We start from the raw sequence: 19,939 nt of genomic DNA, 5'->3' as shown, positions 1-19,939 counted from the left end.
GTACAGGAGCTGTGGGGGTGGGGGGCGGCTGGCTGCAAGCAGTTTGTCCAGAGAATGGCTGGGATTTTGGTAGCAGCCCTAATAAATAAAGACACGACTAGAGAGAGGAGGAGTGACTTCCAGTTTACAAAAACGCCATTGTTTCACTTCACTGCTTACAAAAAGTCTTATAAGAAGAGCCTGGAGATTATTCTTTATAAGCACCAACTAGTGGCTATTTTCAATCCGCTATTTATCTGGCCCTCTGCATGGCAGGCGCCAGTGCACTGCTGTCCAACTTGTTTTCCTTCCAGTGAAAAAGCAAAAATGGCAGATGTTCATCCTCAACCACAGAAAGGATGGAGCTGCCTGCAATGTTGCACTCCATGTGTTTCTTGCAAACTAATGTTTAGTGGGCTTATTTGCAGTGCAAACAGTAAGTCAAACAATATTTCCAAAATAACAGCGCCTGTTGAAGCTGACTCTGGTTAATCATTCAGCTTTCAGAGAAGGAAGAGCTCCGAAGAAGAACATGCCAGTTCAGTTTTCTACTGAAAAAACTCCACAGTCAGGGAATTAGAGGGCAGATCCTCTCCTGGATTGAGACCTGGTTGAAGACCAGGAAACAGAGTGGGTGTCAATGGGCAATTTTCACAAGGGAGAGAGGTGAAAAGCGGTGTGCCCCAAGGATCTGTCCTGGAACTGGTGCTCTTCAACCTCTTCATAAATGACCAGGAGGCAGGGTTGAGCAGTGAGCTGGCTAAGTTTGCAGATGACACCAAACTTTTCTGAGTGGTGAAGATCAGAAGTGATTGTGAGGAGCTCCAGAAGGATCTCTCCAAACTGGCAGAATGGGCAGCAAAATGGCAGATGCGTTTCAGTGGAAGTAAGTGTAAAGTCATACACATTGGGGCAAAAAATCAAAGCTTCACATATAGGCTAATGAGTTCTGAGCTGTCTGTGACAGATCAGGAGAGAGATCTTGGGGTGGTGGTGGACAGGTGGATGAAAGTGTCAACCCAATGTGCAGCGGCAGTAAAAAAGGCCAATTCTATGCTTGGGATCATTAGAAAAGGCATTGAGAACAAAACGGCTAATATTATAATGCCGTTGTACAAATCAATGGTAAGGCCAAACCTGGAGTATTGTGTCCAGTTCTGGTTGCCGCATCTCAAAAAGGATATAGTGGAAATGGTGCAAAAGACAGCAACTAAGATGATTATTGGACTGGGGCACCTTCCTTATGAGGAAAAGCTACAGCGTTTGGGCCTCTTCAACCTAGAAAAGAGACGCCTGAGGGGGGGCATGATTGAGACATACAAAATTATGCATGGGAAGGATAAAGTGGATAGAGAGATTCTCTTTACGCTCTCACAGAACACCAGAACCAGGGGACATCCACTAAAATTGAGTATTGGGAGGGTTAGGACAGACAAAAGAAAATATTTCTTTACTCAGCGTGTGGTTGGTCTGTGGAACTCCTTGCCACGGGATGTGGTGATGGTATCTGGCCTAGATGCCTTTAAAAGGGGATTGGACAAGTTTCTGAAGGAAAAATCCATTATGTTTTACAAGCCGTGATGTGTATGTGCAACCTCCTGATTTTAGAAATGGGCTATGTCAGATGCAAGGGAGGGAACCTTGATGCAGGTGTCTTGTTATCAGGTGTGCTCCCTGGGGCATTTGGTGGGACAGCTTTGAGATACAGGAAGCTGGACTATGGCCTGCTCCAGGGGGGCTGTTCTTATGTTGAGTGTTCAGTGCAAACTGTATCACGCAAGGGGAACAAACGAGACATATGGAACGTGTTACCCCAAACATAACCAACATGCTCCTAATTTCAAGAGTAAAAACGAGGGGTTGGATGTGGAAACTTCAAAACAAAGTGAGCTTCAAAGGGATGTTAGTTTTCTTGCTTTGGGGAGCAAACTGCTTGTGGTGGTCATGGAGAAAATTGTCGGCGTCCTTGCAATTTTTTCCCCACCTGCAGTGGCTGAATTGAAATTCTTTCACTTTCTCTTGCCCCTTCCCCATTTGCATGCTGGTTGCATTGAGGGGGGCACAGCTTGGCAGCCAAGCTTCTTGGGACTCTTTTGTGACCTTGGAAATTCACGGAGCTGGGTAGAGGTGAATGGAGCAGAAAACAGCAGAAGGGAGTGAACTTTCCCACTTTGCTGCGTATCAGCCTCGACTGCTTGTGAAATGCTTGGGATCTGGGGCTGCATCTGGGGTGAAATCTGAGGGCGTTGACTGCACTATGTGTAGAACAATATCCTGTTTTCAAAGTATCTGTTGCTCAGTATTTGAAGCAATGACATTCCGCTTTGTGTGAACTGAAACAAAAAGGGCATGTGGAGGAAGGGAGAATTGCAACTGGTGTCCCGTTTGGTGAACCCTACCTGAGAAAGAGCACATCTGATGTGCTTTGATGGCTCAGAGGACAGTGGGAGGACCAGACGTACAGCCATGCGTTGGCCATACAGTGCCAGTGGCTGCTCCTCTGCCAGGCTATGGTGGGACTGCTGGAGTCCTCCAAGATGGTGGGGCAAGTCTGGAAGCAGACACTGGCATAGTACAATCCAATAGCAGGTTCATCATGTAATGAGCAGTTTGTCCTTAAGAGGCCTTGATTTGTAGTTCACTCTGTGCAAGTTTTGGTGGTGACTCAACTGATATAGTAGATAACTAGAGGGATTCATGCTATCTCAGCTCTGAAGTGCTGAAGGCCATGGAAGACCATGAACAAATCACTCACCACTGAACTTGTCTGAAAGCATCATCATGAGGGTAACATTGGATAGTCCTGCATGAAGAAGTCATCTCTCAGCCTCAAGCTGAGGCAGACAGGATGAGAACTGCATCTGTTGCTGCTGAAAACAGCAAACTTGCATGTTCCCTGCCTCTCTTTTCCTCTGAGGCATTTAATAATACAAAACACACGATGTAATGTCACTGTACCCCAAGTGCTCCTCTGCTCCTGGTTGTCTTCTTCACTAGCTGCTACTTCTTTAGGGTGGGGATGCACAGATTGCATGCATGCTCCATAATCTCCTTCCAGCCTCAGGGGTAATAAAATACTGATGTGGCCCACAGAAACGCATGTTCCCCTCAACTCATCCCTCCCATCGTTAATCTTGTCTCATGTGCTCACACCTGTGGTGATCCCTGGTCATGTGGATTTCTTTGCCAAACATTAATCATGGCTGTGAAGGGTTGATGATAACTGATCAAGAGGCCAATTGATTTTCCCATTTCCGTTTCTTAAGCCCAACTGCATCCACCCCCCTCCTTTCCACATCTGCAGGGGAATATTTGGTGTGGTTATAAAATAGCTTTCATAATACGGAGTCTTCACCCTCCGGTAGCTACAAAGCCTTGTCTGCTAACACACCACAGGAGAAGAGCGGGGGTTAGAGTTTAATCTAGCTACAATATGTTTAATTTGGCACTCACCCATAACTCAACCTCATGATGCTTGAAACTCCCCCCCCCCGCTTTTGTGTCGGGTTAGCATATATGTGGCAGTGTGAAGCATATGCTACTCTAGTTTTGGGAACAACACATCCAGAGTGATTTGGCAATAGTGAGGGCATCTTTCTGAATCCACAGCAAATGGCCTTCGCTACCAAGCAATAACTAAAAGGAAAGCCCTTTGGGCAACCTCAGGTTCTCCCAACTGGGGAAAAAATGTGCTTTTTCTTTCTTCTCATTCTGCATCATGTAAGGCTAGCTTGTGGCATGGATGGAACCTCCCAATTCAGGAGCAGTATAGCTCTATATGGCTGCAATCCTATGCACACTTTCTTGAGAGTAGGCTCCACTGAAGACAATGGGACTTACTTCTGACTAAACAAGCACAGGATTGTGCTCTAAATCACTTGTCAGGGGATTTATAGCAGGGATGACTCTGCCTACCTGACCTGGTCAGGAAGCACCAAGACGGATCTGGGCAGTTATTGTGGGAGGATTCTCATCTACATGTGGATCCAGAAGGACTCAGCGTATATTCTTATATTTATGTTCTTCTTCACAGGTAGAAAGGGCAGTGAATGTTCATGACACCCATGGACAGGAGCCGGAGGTCCTGGCGTGGACGCCTTTAAAAGGGAATTGGACAAGTTTGTGGAGGAAAAATCCATTATGGGTTACAAGCCATGATGTGCATGTACAACCTCCTGATTTTAGAAATGGGCTATGTCAGAATGCCAGATGCAAGGGAGGGCACCAGAATGAGGTCTCTTGCTATCTGGTGTGCTCCTTGGGGCATTTGGTGGGCCGCTGTGAGATACAGGAAGCTGGACTAGATGGGCCTATGGTCTGATCCAGTGAGGTTGTTCTTATGTTCTTATGTCATTGGCCTCTCATGTGGTGTCGCAGACTCCTGCCTGCCTGTTTAGGACTGCTCTGCATGATTTCAGACAGGGTGGAGCTCTCTTTTCTTTAATAGGGTATATACATAAAAGCATTGTGGCAGTGCCATAGCTAGAGGGGTTGCAAAGCACTAAGTTTTGTAGGGAGCCTCACTGCAGTGTACAAGAGCCCCCTTTGTAGCCAGTCCAGGCAGGGGAGGAGCAAAACAGAGGCAAATGCAGGGAGGCAGGGAGGTGAATGCCTGTTTTGCTCCCACATCCAGAATGGCTCCTAAGGGGAGGGGGAGGGGCTGCTTGCATGCTATAGTGAGGCTCCCTGCAAAACTTAGTGCTTTGCACCCCCTCTAGCTACACCATTGCATTGTGGCAGTTTCAGCGTGCTACACAGAAGTTCTGGAGCCCTGTTGTCCTTCTTTTCATGTGGTCACCCTACAGAGAGGAGAAATGCAGACACGTAGGATCAGACAATTCAAGACTGGAAGGAGGCATAGCCAGAGCCATGAATCATACAGAGATGCAGCGGTCAGCCTCCTGTTTCGGTTTTTGGTCTTACAGGGGCCTTTCCTTGTTTCGTTCATTATTTCCTCCTAGGATACTCGCACTCTGGGAACTGCTGACACAAGAGCAGTCTTCCTTTCCCATCTCTTTCAGACACGTATTTTCGCAGGTGGAGGCACTTTCTTTGGCAACTTTCTTCAGGTTCATATCCGTTTCCCACCCAATATCTGTGCATTTAGCTTTTAATAAAATGTGTGTTTAAGCAAAGGTTTCAGATCCCCCGGAGTCTGGTGAGCTATCATTGCTTCCTAACTTTCTCTCTCCCTTTTAATATCTCAGCTCAGGATAATGATTCTCCAGATGCACGCGCTTTCCATTTCTAAGTTGACTCTCACTTTATTCTCTGCCAAAGGTTTTAGCTTCTTCCAGTCTCTTAATATTGTCTCACTCCAGGCTTACTGGCTTGTGCAGATGCTCCTTAATCAGCTGCCAATTTACAGTTTGGACAGTCTGCTACTAAAGGAGTGTTTTCAAGGAGGCCCAAGAAAAGCAAGGCTTAGTGCTCGAAATGAACAGTATTACTGCAGGTATCAAGCGCCTGCTTGGTCAGGATTCCCACTTTTCTGATGTAAAATTTACACATGATTGAAAACATGATAGCAGTGATTTTCAAGCCATGTGCTACAGCACATTGGTCTGCCACAAAAGGTCCACTGGTGTGCTGTGGTGGTTTGGAGCATAGCAGTTGAAAATGGCTGAAAAAAATTCTTCTAGTTTCTGGGGCTCTGTTTCTAGGGCCACTGTCTGTAGTAACAAATTGTCCATCCATCTTCCTCTGCTGGCTTTGAGGGACAGAATTTGTGACTACAGAGAGTTGCCCTAAAAACAGAGCTGCAGAATCCAGAAGAATCTCCTAGAAGCCAGAAGTGACATCACAAGAAGAAAAGAATCCTATCTGGCACTGGAGCAGCAGCACTAAATGGCTACCATTGGTTCCTGCGCTGGACCTGTGAGGTTTTCCTGGAGTATGGGGACATTCTTCCCCTTACCCCAAGTAACACCCCAGTCTGCTCAATAGGGCTCCTTGAGTCCATGCCAGCTGTTTCACTGGCGCGGATTCTAGAATCCCTGTGCCTGGCTTCCAGTGCCTGGGAATGGTGGAGATGGGCTCCGCAGGTCCCACCCCTCTTTCTGGGCCTGTTCTGTGCTCCCCCACCCAGAAACACCTCCCCCTGCCCTCTCACCACACCCCCATCACACCACTTAATGCTTATCTCTCCCGGCAGCCAGGACTCCTGCTGTGGCGTCAATGGGGCCATACAGGCCTCTGCTGACACCACTTGCTTTCTAGGTGGTGCTGGGGTTGCAGCACTGGCACTAAGGCAGTATTGGATCAGGCTACCCATTTCTGAAACCTCCTTCTGACCAACATCAAGTCAAGTGCACATGACCCTCCTGTTCTGGGTTATAACTGGCACAGTTTGGTGGAAATGTGCTGGTCCACATGTGTTCAATTGGATAAAGGAACTTCTGTATGTCAGCAGCTTCATTTGCACCAGGAGGGATGCCCGGAGTTTTTCATTGGAGTAATTACTAAACTGGCCTTTTCTTAAGCACTAGACATCTCCAGAAAACACAGATTTGGAACTGTTGTTTCTGCTGACCAGGAATATGAAATATTGTATTGATTTTTACCTACAGTTAGCATGAATGTTAAAAAAAGGGTACTTCAAAACCCAAGCCCCAACCCAAAACCCATTAAATCTTACCAAATCTAAGCAGTTTAGATGAGTGTTTCTCAGACCAGTTACTGGTCTGCAAGCCATCGACCATTGGTCTGTGGTGTGTCGCCTGGTATGTCTTGCTTTTGGCTTCCTGGTCTCCCAAAGCTTGCCATGCAACTTGGATACATGCCATGACTCGCAAGGTGCTCTGAGAAGCTGGAAGGATTAAGCTAGAAAGACCAGGTAAACCTATGTACCGCATACCATCACTAGATATAGTGCCACTCAGTGGCACATTGGGAAAAAATTGCCAGTCAGCAATAGCAGACCATTTGAGTACAACAGATTCCCCTCCAGGGAAGAAGGCGGGATAAGAAATGATAGATTGTTTGATCTGTCTGTCTGTCTGTCTGTCTGTCTGTCTGTCTGTCATGGGATTGCCAGTGAAAAGTACAAGCCTATGATAAGCGTCTCATAATATGTGGGAGAAGACGTGATGTGGTCTCGTCAAGCTGGGTATTTCCTTTTCTCCATTGCACATTATTGCTTGTCACATCATATTGTGACAAGAATCTCAACATGGAGTTGTGGTTTTGAGATCATACCTGGGGCATAGTAAACCTGTGCCTGACTGTACCCCTTCAAGATAGCAAGTTGGGGGTTCACCTAAGTGCCTGCTCCTTCACTCAAACCATTTCCTGTACACAGATATTCTCCCTGAAATGTGGCATAGGTTTTGTTTGTTTGTTTTAAATAATGTGGGTGACCATGTGACACACAAAGTTCAGAGGCAGGTTACCTCCTCAGTGAGGACTAGGCCTAATTCTGGTCTAGTCAATATTACATATTTCCCTAGCAATATTACAGGCACAACTGAAAGCAAAAAAATGTTCACACCCTATTTATTAAGTCATGAACTTCATCACCACTGAGAAGGAAGTCGGGCAAGAGTTTTATTATTTGTGTCCAGTTACAATGTTCTGCTCTAGCTTGCAACTGGGGATGCCCTTGTCAAAATACCTGATGTGTCCTTCTGTGAGACCTGAAATCTCTCCTCAGAAGACCCCGAGCGCCCTCCAACTGTAGTGCTGTCAGCAGGGCTCTGTGGTTGAAGTCCCCAAGCGAAAATAAAAAAAGAATTGACTTGGTTTCAGGTGTGAGAAGCTGCTGGTGTTCCAAGTTGTGAGCTAAGCATTTGGGGGGGGGGGGGGGAGAACTTCATGAGAAAGAGCTCTGTTGGAGACCCAGCCAGGTCTTTCAGAGATCTGCAAGTGCTGGGTCCAGGCAGTTCTGCACATGGGTTTGAACAATTCCTTCTGGACTGGACATACCTCATGTGTAGAGAGAGGTCTGCTTTTTCGGTTTTATTTTTTCACATTTTCTGTATTTTGACAAAAATGAGAAGTGCAGAAGGCTGTGTTGTGTGTTTTCATTCCACGGATGCATTTTTTAAACAATAATTATAAATTATAATTGCTTTAAAAGTGTAGTAGGTAGGTGATTTAGGTGGTATAGTGTCAGCCACATGCACGTAGAGTTGTTAGAGATTGGTTTTATTTTTAGAAGATTTTTAAAAACAAAAATAAAAAGTGCAGATAGCAGTTTATGTCTTTTTATTTCATTATCACAAAAAACCCCATCCCTACTCATGTGATAAAGGCTGTTCGCAAATATGCTCCACTCTGGTGAGCCTTTGCCTTAATTGTGTGTGTGTGTGGGGGGGGGACATCTGAACCCCCTGGTTCAGGGCATGCCCCTCTGCCATCCACATCTCCCCCATAAAAACATTTCTGCCCCTGTGCACCCTTCTGGAGAGGGGGAAAGGCAGGTGGGATGAGCAGGGGCAAGAATGAGCAGGTGGGGATGAGCCAACTGGAGGGGGCTGAGTGAGCACACATTGTGGGCAGGCCATTGGGCACTAGTGCCACCCCATGCACCTGTTTCATGTAACTGCATAGGAAGACCAGCCCTGTCTGAACCATCCCCTTGCGTGTGGGGCTTGAAAGTCATATTTCAGTTTCTTGAGACTGGTTAGTTCTGACAAGGCTCCCCTGCGCTCACATAACGAGAAGAAAGAGTGAGGCAGATCAGGAGGAGGACTGGTTGGTGCTCACATGTGATCTTACTCAGGTGGGGGCAGCTGAGATTATTTTGTCTGAACTGGGCTGTTATGCAACAGCAAACCTGCATTTGCTCAACGATGGAAAGCAATCAGTTGTGTCTCCCTGGAGCATGTATACCTATCGGGTATACATATTTGGTGCAGCTACATTTTTTTATGGCTATTGCAATGCTTGAAAACATTTATTCTCTTTAGGTTTAGTAGTGTTCCAGAAAATAGTACATTTTTTTCCCAGTCCTCCACAAACTTTTCTGTTGTTCTAATTTAATTTATCCTTTTGTGCATTGCTAGGCTGCCTTTCTGCCAAGCTGCACAAAAGGCAGTTTGAAATAATGGCTTATTGTGCTCTCAGCAACAGGATATGAAAGACAAAAGGAATGGGGAGGGAAAATGCAAATAAGCCTGTCCAGGAACCAGCTCTTGTGTGCTGCAGTAGCATAGCTAGAGGGGGTGTAAAGCACTAACAGCCCAGTCCTATCCACACTTCCTGGGAGTAAGCCCCATTGACTTGAATGGGACTTATTTCTGAGGAGACATGCATAGGATTGGGCTCTTAAGTTCTGCACGACGCCTTATCATGGTGAGCAAGCAGCCCCTCCCCCCCATGGAGCCATTCTGTGCAGCTAATGTCACAGAATGGCTCCGAATGGGAGGGGGAGCGACTGCTTGGACGCCGTGGTGAGGCGCAGTGCAAAACTTAGTGCTTTACACGGTCTCTGCTATTCTGCAGTTGCATTATGACAGGTCAAAGGATGGCTCAAAGTGCAGTTGGTCTTAGCCTGGCCCAGGCTTGAGGCCTTGTCTCAGCTCTTCCTCTGATGCAGCCAGAAGGAATTATTCAAATATTTAGACATCACTTGTCAACAGAAGGTTTTCAAAGGGTCCAATCCAATTTTCCAGCACTGATGCAACTGCGCCAACAGGATATAGGCTGAATCCTGCAATGCGAAGGCAGTCATGGAAGCTTTCTAAAGGTAGGGGAATGTTTGTTCCCTTACATCAGGGGCTGCATTGCACTTGCATCGGCACTGGAAAGTTGGATAAGATTTGGCCCATGATCTTTTACGCAACAAAAAAATTAAAGAAACGGGGCCCCCATCTTACAGTGGTTCTCACACAGTGGTTCACTATCTTAAAAAAGAATGACAAAGGGAAACCAACCAGCCCCCCTTGCCATGCCCCAGCCACTCCCAGTCCCTGTCCTGAACCTCCTCTGGAGCACCCCTGGACATTCTCTCCATCAACCTCCATATGCTAGTAGGATGTTGGCATTCCATTGGTACGCAGGTCTAGGCCTTTCAAGTTCCATCAGCTCCAGCTCCAGGTAGGACTGGGCCATCAATGGTTCCTGTGCTGGGCTCACAGCCTAGCCGGATCAACAAGGAGCCACCAGATTACAGCTCAGCATCTTTAGGTGAGGGCCAGACGTATGGCTCCTGCTGTTCTCATGATCTCTGCAGCTCTTTTTTTAGGTGGCTGTCACAGAAATGAGGATGGGAAAGAGCACTGAGCACAGCTCGATTTTCAGTCTCTCCTATGACAGCAGTGGAATATTTTTTATATGATTTGGATCATTTTGCAAACCAGCTGTTTCATTTACATTTGCAGATATACTCAAAGTTTTTTTTTCTTTTTTTTGTATTTGTGTGTGCGTGTGTGTGTGAAGATTTTGGAACAGTTGGAAATGGTGTGCTCTAGAACTGCTGCATCTATCACTTCTGCTCTTAGTAAAGTGGGTGTCCAAGAAAGGAATGCAGAGGAAGAGGGGCAAGGTGCGTCCCTGCACTCTGCGGAGCCCCAGGAGCATATTGGGCGATTTTGGATTTCTGAAACCCTTCACTCTTCCATAGCTCTGCTCCCAAACCATCTGGGTCTGAGGATTATAGCTGTCATTGGGACATCAGCAGCAGACACAACTTTCTCCTGGCAGAACCACTTGGCTCCTTTCAGCCTTGCTCCCAAGGGGGGGGGAATTGGGGGATTTTTGACCCCAATAGAGTGGAGTGGATCCTTAGCATCCATGGGGGATCTTTCTCAGGACAACCCACATAACCATTCCATGGTTAATTAAATCCGCTGGGGGCCATGAAGCATCCAGCAAGTCTTCTAAGGTACAGGGAGGCCATGGGCAACCTCTCCATACCTCAGAACACCTCCCAGACATGACTAGAAGGCACTTCTGGTTGTGTCTGGGAGTCCTTGAGGCCCCCCCAGAGGAAGGTTCAGCAGCTGCACTGAGTGAACTCCATGGGGTCTGAACTCATAGAGGGCCCACTGTACCCTCCAAATCCTTGAAACCATGAATAGAACCACTCTACTTTAAAAACAGGGAACACAACAAATTGGTCTTAGATTTTCTGAAGCTAATTCCCTACCCACATCCAGCAGTCTTCCATTAGTCTCACATGGTATCTGGGGCAAAGAAGGGAGAAAGTGCTCTCATTCTCTCTCTGTCTCTGTCTTTCTGTGCCCCCCTCTCTTTTTATTTCCCTTTCTCTCTCTCTCTTTCTCTCACACACACATACCATTCACTCCCAAAGCCACTGTAGGGGGTAACAACCTCTACCACAACCCCTCTGCTCTTGCTGAATAGCCCCTATTCTCCCCTCTCTCAATTCTGGCTCCATGGAATAGTCCTGTCCACAGGTAGACACTTCCTGGTCGGTGCAGAAGGGCTGCCTAGCTGCCCTTTGTTTTACTCTGATGGTGCCAAATCCAGGAAGACTGACTGGTGGAATCTCTCTGCTCAACCAGAACACTTCCTACATGGAATGGGTCTCTGTGTGTGCATGCATGCAGCACCTGTTCTCAGAACTGGCTCCATGGAGTTAAAGTAGAGAGGGAGGGTCAGTTTCTCCCCTTCTCCATACTTCTGTGTCCACACTCCCCATGTGCTTCTGTGTTCACACTCTGTTGAAGTGGTACAGCCCAGTTTTACGACTTCACCTGCTGAATGAATTAGAAGGCTGAAATCTAACCATCAAGTGACCTCCCTACAATTCTGACTTTGATTTTGACATCTGATGTCATGGGTCTTCTGGTGGAGGAGGCTCCTCTAAATCAGTTCAACAAAAAACTACTTGATGGAGCACAGCAGCTTGTTTCTTTTTTCATTCTAAAATCAGCCTCTGTTATGCTGCCTGCTCTATTTTAACCACTCTTCTGCCCCCACCCCTTGAGAGCTGTGTTGCCATTTCCCCACCATTCCAAGATGATGGCTGCCAATGCCAAACTGATAGAAGTTTTGTTTTCTACACAGACTTTTGTCTTCTATATTATTTCAGAACGGCAAGATCTTTTGTGACAAATTAAATGTATTTTCTTAAATTGTCATTTAACTGTAGGGAAAATGCAGTCTAGACTTAGGTGAGCTCATTCCATAACAAAATATGAGAATGGAGAAAACACATTTCTTGACCATAAAAGGGCAGCTCGCACATTGACAGAGAGTTGCTTTTTTCCCCTCTGCTGTTTCAGAGTAGGGAATCATTGGTAACTTGTCAGGAAATGCATTTTGCAAAGCTAGCTTTTCTCTTTGAAAAGTGATTAACTAGCTAGAACATTTACTATGGCTCAAATGTGTGTTTGCCAGAGTCCCCTTTGTCAGATGCAGGAAATAGTTATGTCTGCCTATGGGCTCGAATTAGACCTGTAGACCAAAGTTCACCTTTTGCCAGCTTCTGGTCTAGGAATACTTATAGCCCAATCCTATAACATTATCCACTTTCATAAGTCAAGTTATGGCAGCGTGAGAGGTGCACCATGATTAACCCCTGCTAACTGGGTAAGAGGCACTTTTTCAAGTGGGTGCTCCTCTTTTTAGCAAGGGGAGAGTAACTGGCCCACCTCACCCCAGCACTGTCTGTTCTCGTGGCTGTCTGCTGGTGTTCTTTTGCTTCTTTTTAGATTGTGAGCCCTTTTGGGACAGGGAGCCATTAGTTATTAGATTTTTCTCTGTAAACCGCTTTGTGAACTTTAGTTGAAAAGCGGTATATAAATACTGTTAATAATAATAATAATAATAATAATAATAATAATAATAATGATGATGATGATGATGATGATGATGATGATGATGATGATTAGGTGTTCTGGAGCCATCAGTGCAAATGGCCAGATGATCCACTTGCCTGTCAACAGCCACCCAGACTGCACCAGAGCAGGTAACATGGTGGCAGAATATTTTGGGGGAGTATCGGAGCAATTCAGGGTGTGATGTGGTGGAGCTTCGCCATAGCAGTGCATGCTGGATCCTATCCCCTTTCCCAGCACAGACCTGCCCTGACTCTCCTTGGACTTATGCCAGCAAAAGAGCTGGCATGGTTCTGAGGAGACCCATTGGCAGCCTACAGAGATGTACAACATATTTTTACTTACGTCTCCCTGGCCTTCTGGTCACTTCCCTCAACATAGAATGCAGTGCGCACTGTGTCAGGGGGCGAGGATTGGGTTGCTTTTGTGAGATTATCAAGGTGCTCTTATCCCTCTCACACTACACCAGAACCAGGGGACATCCACTAAAATTGAGAGGTGGGAGAGTTAGGACATACAAAAGAAAATATTTCCTTACTCAGCATGTAGTTAGTCTGTGGAACTCCTTGCCACAGGATGTGGTGATGGCATCTGGCCTAGATGCCTTTAAGAGGGAATTGGACAAATTTCTGGAGGAAAAGTCCATCTTGGGCTACAAGCCATGATGTGTATGTGCGACCTGATTTCAGAAATGGGCTACCTCAGAACACCAGATGCAAGGGAGGGCACCAGGATGCAGGTCTCTTGTTCTCTTGTGTGTTCCCTGGGGCATGTGGTGAGACATAGGAAGCTGGACTAGATGGGCCTATGACCTGATCCAGCACGACTCTTGTTATGTTCTTAAGGTGAATTTCCTCACATTTCATTGACTGTTGTTTGCAGTGAGGTCAGAGAAAATCACAGCACAATGCTGTCACTTGCCACACTATCACTAAATGCCACAAGGGAGAGTGGATATGTTGATATGAGACTGTTGTTTTTAGTGAAAGTATGTCTGCAGTAACATCTAGTTGCAGTGTCCTTTTTTGTTGTTTTGATGTTCAGCATTCCTTATCCTATGCACTCATAGCTTTCAGGTCACATTGGTGGATTCGGTTTTGCCATGGAAAACTTTAGTGGGTGCCAGTGGAAGTTGATGGAGTACTGACTCTCTGTACCACTATACCAGGAGTCCAGATTAACATGAAGAGTAGGGGTGTTTGTCTGTATATCAGCAGCTATTGGTACCACCACAAAACCAATGGTGTGCCATCATCTGCCTGTGGAACTCAAGAGAGTTTCAAACACAATACATGATATGATTGACATCACATGCTGATGGAACACATGCTTTGCAGGTAGAAAGTCCCAGGTTCAATCTCTGGCATCTCCACTGAGAAGAATCTCAGCTAGCAGGGCTGAGAAAGATCTTTCTATGACACACTGGAGAACTCATGCAGTTTAGAAGACTGGGCAAGCAAACAAATGGTCTGACTCAGTATAAGACAGCTTCATGCTTTTTTATGGGGAGGGCTGTAGTTCAGCTTTGCTTGCAGAAGACCTCAGTCCATGCCAACTCCAATGAAAGGGATCTCAGGACTGGGAAACCTCCATCTGATACTCCAGATTAGCTACCGGTCAAAGCAGTTTCATCTGACTGTATGAGTTGGAGAAACTTCTGCCTGTGTATTTTGGGCTTTGAAGATTGCGCCTCTGGTTTGTACAATTTTGCATCTGCAAAAGGTTTAAAGGGAAAAAATCCAAAGCAAGCCAATCGGTGCAGTCCCTAGACTCATTTAATTGCCTCTAAATGAACTCTCTCTTCTTTTCCAGATCTTACACGTGAACAAGGTGATGTCCATCTTGTTTTATGTGATATTTCTGGCTTATCTGCGTGGCATCCAGGCTACCAACATGGATCAAGGGAGTTTGCCAGAAGATTCCATAAATTCGCTCATTATAAAACTCATCCAAGCAGACATTTTGAAAAACAAAATATCCAAGCAGATGGTAGACATTAAGAATGGCGTTCAAGACACAATGAAGAAAGCAGAGACTGTGGAGCCAGATGTGGATGGCGGGGAAAATGTGAAATTGGATTTCCAGCCAGTTATTTCGATGGATACAGAACTATTAAGGCAACAGAGGCGCTATAGTTCGCCCAGGGTCCTCTTGAGTGACAACACCCCATTGGAACCTCCGCCGTCGTATCTTATGGAGGATTATGCGGGCAATTCTGTGGTGGTGAACCGAACATCTCGGCGGAAGCGGTTTGCGGAGAACAAGAGCCACCGTGGGGAGTATTCAGTATGTGACAGTGAGAGCCGGTGGGTGACGGACAAAGTTTCAGCTATTGACATTCGAGGGCACCAGGTGACTGTGCTGGGAGAGATCAGAACAGGCTCTTCCCCCATCAAACAATATTTTTATGAAACCAGGTGTAAACAGGCCAAACCTGCCAAGAGCGGGTGTCGTGGGATAGATGATAAGCACTGGAACTCCCAATGCAAAACCTCCCAAACGTACGTGCGAGCATTGACTTCAGAAAACAATAAACTGGTTGCCTGGCGCTGGATAAGGATAGACACCTCTTGCGTGTGTGCACTGTCCCGGAAAATTGGACGATCATAGGTCTGTGTCTCTCTGCCATATAAATTATTACGTCTAAATTATATGATATGCATGTAGCATATAAATGTTTCTATTGTTTTATATATTATAAGTTGTCCTTATTTATTAAACTCCAGCAAACCTACAAAATATAAATATATAAATATATATATATAAGCTTTCTCTCTCAATAAATAAGAGTAAAGGAGAGGTGTCTCCCAGGGGCAGCGCCATTTCTCATTACTGCTTGTGACTTCTGCTCTTCCTCAGCTTTCCATAAACTGCCTGTAAAATCTTTGTGTAACATCAGTATTTTTCATTCAGTATTGTCAATCCACTGAAATCATTGAGTAAACCTGTTGAAAGAAATTGGATCAAGTTGCAGAGACTTGTGTAGACTTTTTCTGCCCCTTGTGCTCTCATCCAATTTGTGTTCTCTCTCTTTCTCATCCATATATCTATATGCACATACACATACAAATGTGTCAGTGCTCTTAATTGAAAGAAGTAAACTCCGTGTCCCAGAAACAAATGAAGTGGCATAGCCTACAGCTAACGTGACCATTCCAGTCACTGACTAGTAATAAAAGTACTTTTTTCTGTATGTTGTGCCAGTTTTACCATTAGAATTATGGTTTATATTTTTCCTGTGTTGCTGTTCCAGAACCACTGCTAATAAGCCTACAATTTAAAGTTAGTTTCTTTTCTTTTCTTTTTTGAAATACATTTGTTTTGTAACTATTTGCTGCCAATTCCTTTTTAGAAGGCTAGGAAAAATCTAAAATATTTTTAATACAATCTTGCCAAAGCCAAGAAGCAATCTAAGCGGATCATTAATGTAATATATAAAAGATGGATTTCCTTAAAACAAGAAAAGGGGGGGAAACACTTTTTATTGCATGCAGCTTTCTTTTTTTCAATAATCTGTTTCATTCCTGATCTATCATTGTACTGATTTCTTTCTGCATACTGTACAGAAAAAAGTCCTCATCAAATTTTTAATTGCCCAAAATTTGATTGTAGAAGATTGTACTTTCCTGGCATGGAGCCTGAAGTCAGACTTCATTTCAAAGCAGTCTAAATAATTTTAATGGAGAAAGACTTCTAAATGTTGAGGGAAACATGGATTGTTTTGAGCGATGAGGAAAACACTCTTATTTTAACAATAGCTCTTCCCCCACTTTGTGCAATTATATTTAACATCCCCAATTCACTTTAGTTGTGCACAGCCAGGGATGCACATCCAGATGCATACCTGCATGCACATTGGTTGCACACAATCAAACTGAAGTCCATTCACAGATCTCCATTGCTGGACTGGACATGCAAAGACATGCATATAGACAGAATCTTAGAGTCAATGTCATTTCTGATCAAGTCACATCAAATCTTTGCTTTGCACAAGTTCAACTCTTTCCATCTCTTTAACATTTACTCCTGTTCACATTCTTTTTCCAAAGCAGTTTCCCAGGTCCGCATCCTGTTTTTTCATTTTTTTTAATTTGTAACCTGATTGTGGCAATACAGTACAACATGAAAAAACAAGAAAATGGAATAAAAATGGTTCTATAGTCATTCCAACACTTGAGGGCAGGCTTCTGGTTTTATACACAACATGGAGGACTGTCTCTTGAACTGATTTTGTGGCGTTCCAGTTGGTAGACAAGTGCATTTACATTTTCTCCTTATGTAGCAGCAGAATTTGTTTTATTGTCCTCAGCTGCAAACAGGACTAATTAAAAGCTGCAATGATGATGTTTTGCTGGCATTTGGTCCGCCTTCTTCAGGATACATAAACAAAGAAGTCTGAATTTCTGCCTACTACTAATGGGAAGTTTCAAGAGACCAGAACGTGGAATTATTCCAAACCACAAGAAAATGTTGTGTAATTTCATATTGTTTAAATAATTGTCGATACATTAAATGGTCATTTGTGCCCTTTTTGCACTCCTGTCTAGGTTGTACCACAGGGCACAAAAATTACACCAAAATAAGAAGTAATATTGGACAAGAAATCCATGACATTAGGATTATGATAGCAGAATTCTCAGACACACTGTTTCCTGGTGTGTGTGTGTGTGTGTGTGTGTGTGTGTGTGTGTGTGTGTGTGTGTGTGTGTGATATTCACACAGAAGGAGAAGAGGGACGAAATGATGTATTGTAACTGTCATAGATCATTTGTTACTCTGTTATTACATTTTAATAGGTTGTAGTTGGATCAGTTCTGATTTGAACTACCCACCAATCCTTGCACAGACTTCTATGGAGATAAAGGCTAACAGGAAACTCTGATGCACATTTACCCCATTGAGTTCAATGGCACTTATTCCAAGGCAAAGGTGTATATAGTATTGTGGACTGTAGTCTTTTTCATGTCAAGAAGGACAAGTTCACACCTTGCATTAGTCTCATCACAATTGTAGCTGCCATTGTATAACACCAATGTCTGAAACAAACATTTTCTAATATATGATGGCCGTGGCCTCTTCCTTAAGATGAACACCTATAAACAGAAGCCAAACTGGGGAACAGCTATTAGAAAATGCCCAGTTAACTACGGCAGACTGAAAGAGGTTAATGGTTCTGTTTGCACTCTGGAAGTTGCAATGAGGTAAAAAGCACTATGGACAAAAAATAATTTTAAAAAAACATATACAGGTGTATTTGCTTGTGGATTCTGTATCCGTGGTTTCAATTATCTGTGGTTCAAAAATCCCTCCATTGCACACAGGATTTATCTGCCTGTGATTGCTGCCTTCTTGTCACTCTCTCTTGTGTCTTGTTGACTCTTTGCTGTCTGTAAATACTAAGGAAGCGAGTTGGAGGGCTAAAAAGAACACAATGCTTATCAATTGTCAAGGCACACCATCAGTTTTTGGACAACTGACAAGGCACACTGTGCTGCCAGCGAGGGAGGGGGGCGCTCACAACCCCTAATAACTCTATTAATAAATGATCCCCCCCTAAACTTCTGTGGCACACCTGCAGACCATTTGTGGCACATCAGTGTGCCACAGCAGAGTGGTTGAAGATTGCTGATTTAGATATATACTGGGGAACTGCTTGCTCACTTCCTACCTTTTGATTTCTGTGTCCACCTCAACTTTGCTCTGAATATAAAATTGCAACATTGTGAGCAGCAGGTAAGTCTTCTAGCACAAAAGTTGAGACAAAAATAGCAGCCTAGAAATAAAGCATAATAGCAAATAAATGTCCTTCCATCACGTATTAACCCATGGTGGTTCAACAAAGCCTCCACATCCAGAGGCAGCATATCTCTGAAGACCAGATTTGTGGGCCCAGTGAGGGGAAGGCTGTGGCGTTCATGCTCTACTTATGAGCTTCCTGGAAGGATTTGGCTGGCTGCTGTTTGAAACGGGATGCTGAACAAAATGAACTGTTGGTCTCAACCAGAAAGGTTTCTAATTATGGCCAGTGCTACACATGATTAAAGCAAGCTGGTTTTTTCCAACCAATGAGCCCTTTCCAAATTGTTCACATCAGTAGCTTTGTTTGAAGTGATTCTGCATAAAGCCCAAAACATCAACGTGTAATTGGACAGGCTGAGGCTGAACTGCCTGGTCCAGCTATTTATTCCTCCCCCCACCTTGAGCCAGTGGAGTTTTTGACAGGAGTGGGGAGGGGGCAACCATGACGGGATTCAACTATGCATGTGTGTGTCTCTGTGTCTACATCACGTGCAAAAACATTCATTGAATTATTAGATACTTTGGCACTTTTTCACAAGCTGATCCTTGCACTAAAATATTCAGGATGTGCTGAATACTCTCTAATATTGATAATTGTTTTGAAAGTTGCAGCAACAAATAAGCACACAAACACCTTACAGAACATGGGTGTTGTTTAGTGCCTTGAATTACTCTTGCTCCATGGCTCCATTTTGTTCTTCTTTGTCCTCAGGGTCATCTGCCTCATTGGCTTACACCAGGGGTGCCCAAACCCCAGCCCAGGGGCCACTTACAGCCCTTGGGGGCTCCCAAGCCAGCCCGTGGGGAGCGCCCAGTCTCCAATGAGCCTCTGGCCCTCCAGAGACTTGCTGGAGTCCTTGCTGGCCCGACGCAACTGCTCTCAGTGTGAGGACGACTGTTTGACCTCTCACCTGGGCTGTGGGATGAGGGCTCCCTCCACTACTTGCTGTTTCACGTCTGTGATGCAGCAGTGGCAGTGAAGGAAAGGCTGGTTTTGCTTGAGCTTGGCCTTGAGCTATTGCAAGACCTTCATTCATTCGTATAAGTTCTATCTCTAATACATTCATTTATGTAAATCTATTCAAATTTTAAATATAAATTAATTCTTTTTTTCCCTGGCCCCCAACACAGTGTCAGAGAGATGATGCGGCCCTCCTGCCAAAATGTTTGAACACCCTTGGCCTACACTGACATTCAATTCAATTGGCTTTGACCCCCTTTGGGATTTTGTTCATGAGCACCTATAAGATCGTCACATCAGATGAAGGCTCATCACATCACCAGCAAAATCCTGTGGGTCAGCACAGCCAACAGGGTTCATCAGCAGTGGAAGCAAATGAGGTGGATAGAGGCAAAGGAGCAGGAAACAGCACTGACATTTGATATGATTTTATTCACATAAAATCCTGCTGTGT

The 19,939-nt window shown here is 44.8% G+C and overlaps 1 protein-coding gene across 4 annotated transcripts in view; it reads left to right on the top strand.

The window, feature by feature from the left end:
• NTF3 (neurotrophin 3) overlaps positions 1-17,217 on the top strand; it is a 91,998-nt gene extending 74,781 nt beyond the window's left edge. For 3 of the 4 annotated variants that reach the window (XM_066631916.1, XM_066631918.1, XM_066631917.1), the window contains exon 2: positions 14,538-17,216. In XM_066631916.1, the coding sequence (XP_066488013.1) occupies positions 14,538-15,335 (798 nt within the window). In that variant the 3' untranslated portion in view covers positions 15,336-17,216. Of the gene's footprint in view, positions 1-14,537 lie in introns of all 4 variants that reach the window. The other variant, XM_066631919.1, reaches the window with a different exon arrangement.
• Positions 17,218-19,939: the final 2,722 nt, after the last annotated feature.

The sequence above is a fragment of the Tiliqua scincoides genome, chromosome 6 (genome assembly GCF_035046505.1).
Source record: "Tiliqua scincoides isolate rTilSci1 chromosome 6, rTilSci1.hap2, whole genome shotgun sequence".
Classification (NCBI taxonomy): Eukaryota; Metazoa; Chordata; class Lepidosauria; order Squamata; family Scincidae; genus Tiliqua; species Tiliqua scincoides.
This window is presented reverse-complemented; position numbering and strand designations above follow the sequence as displayed.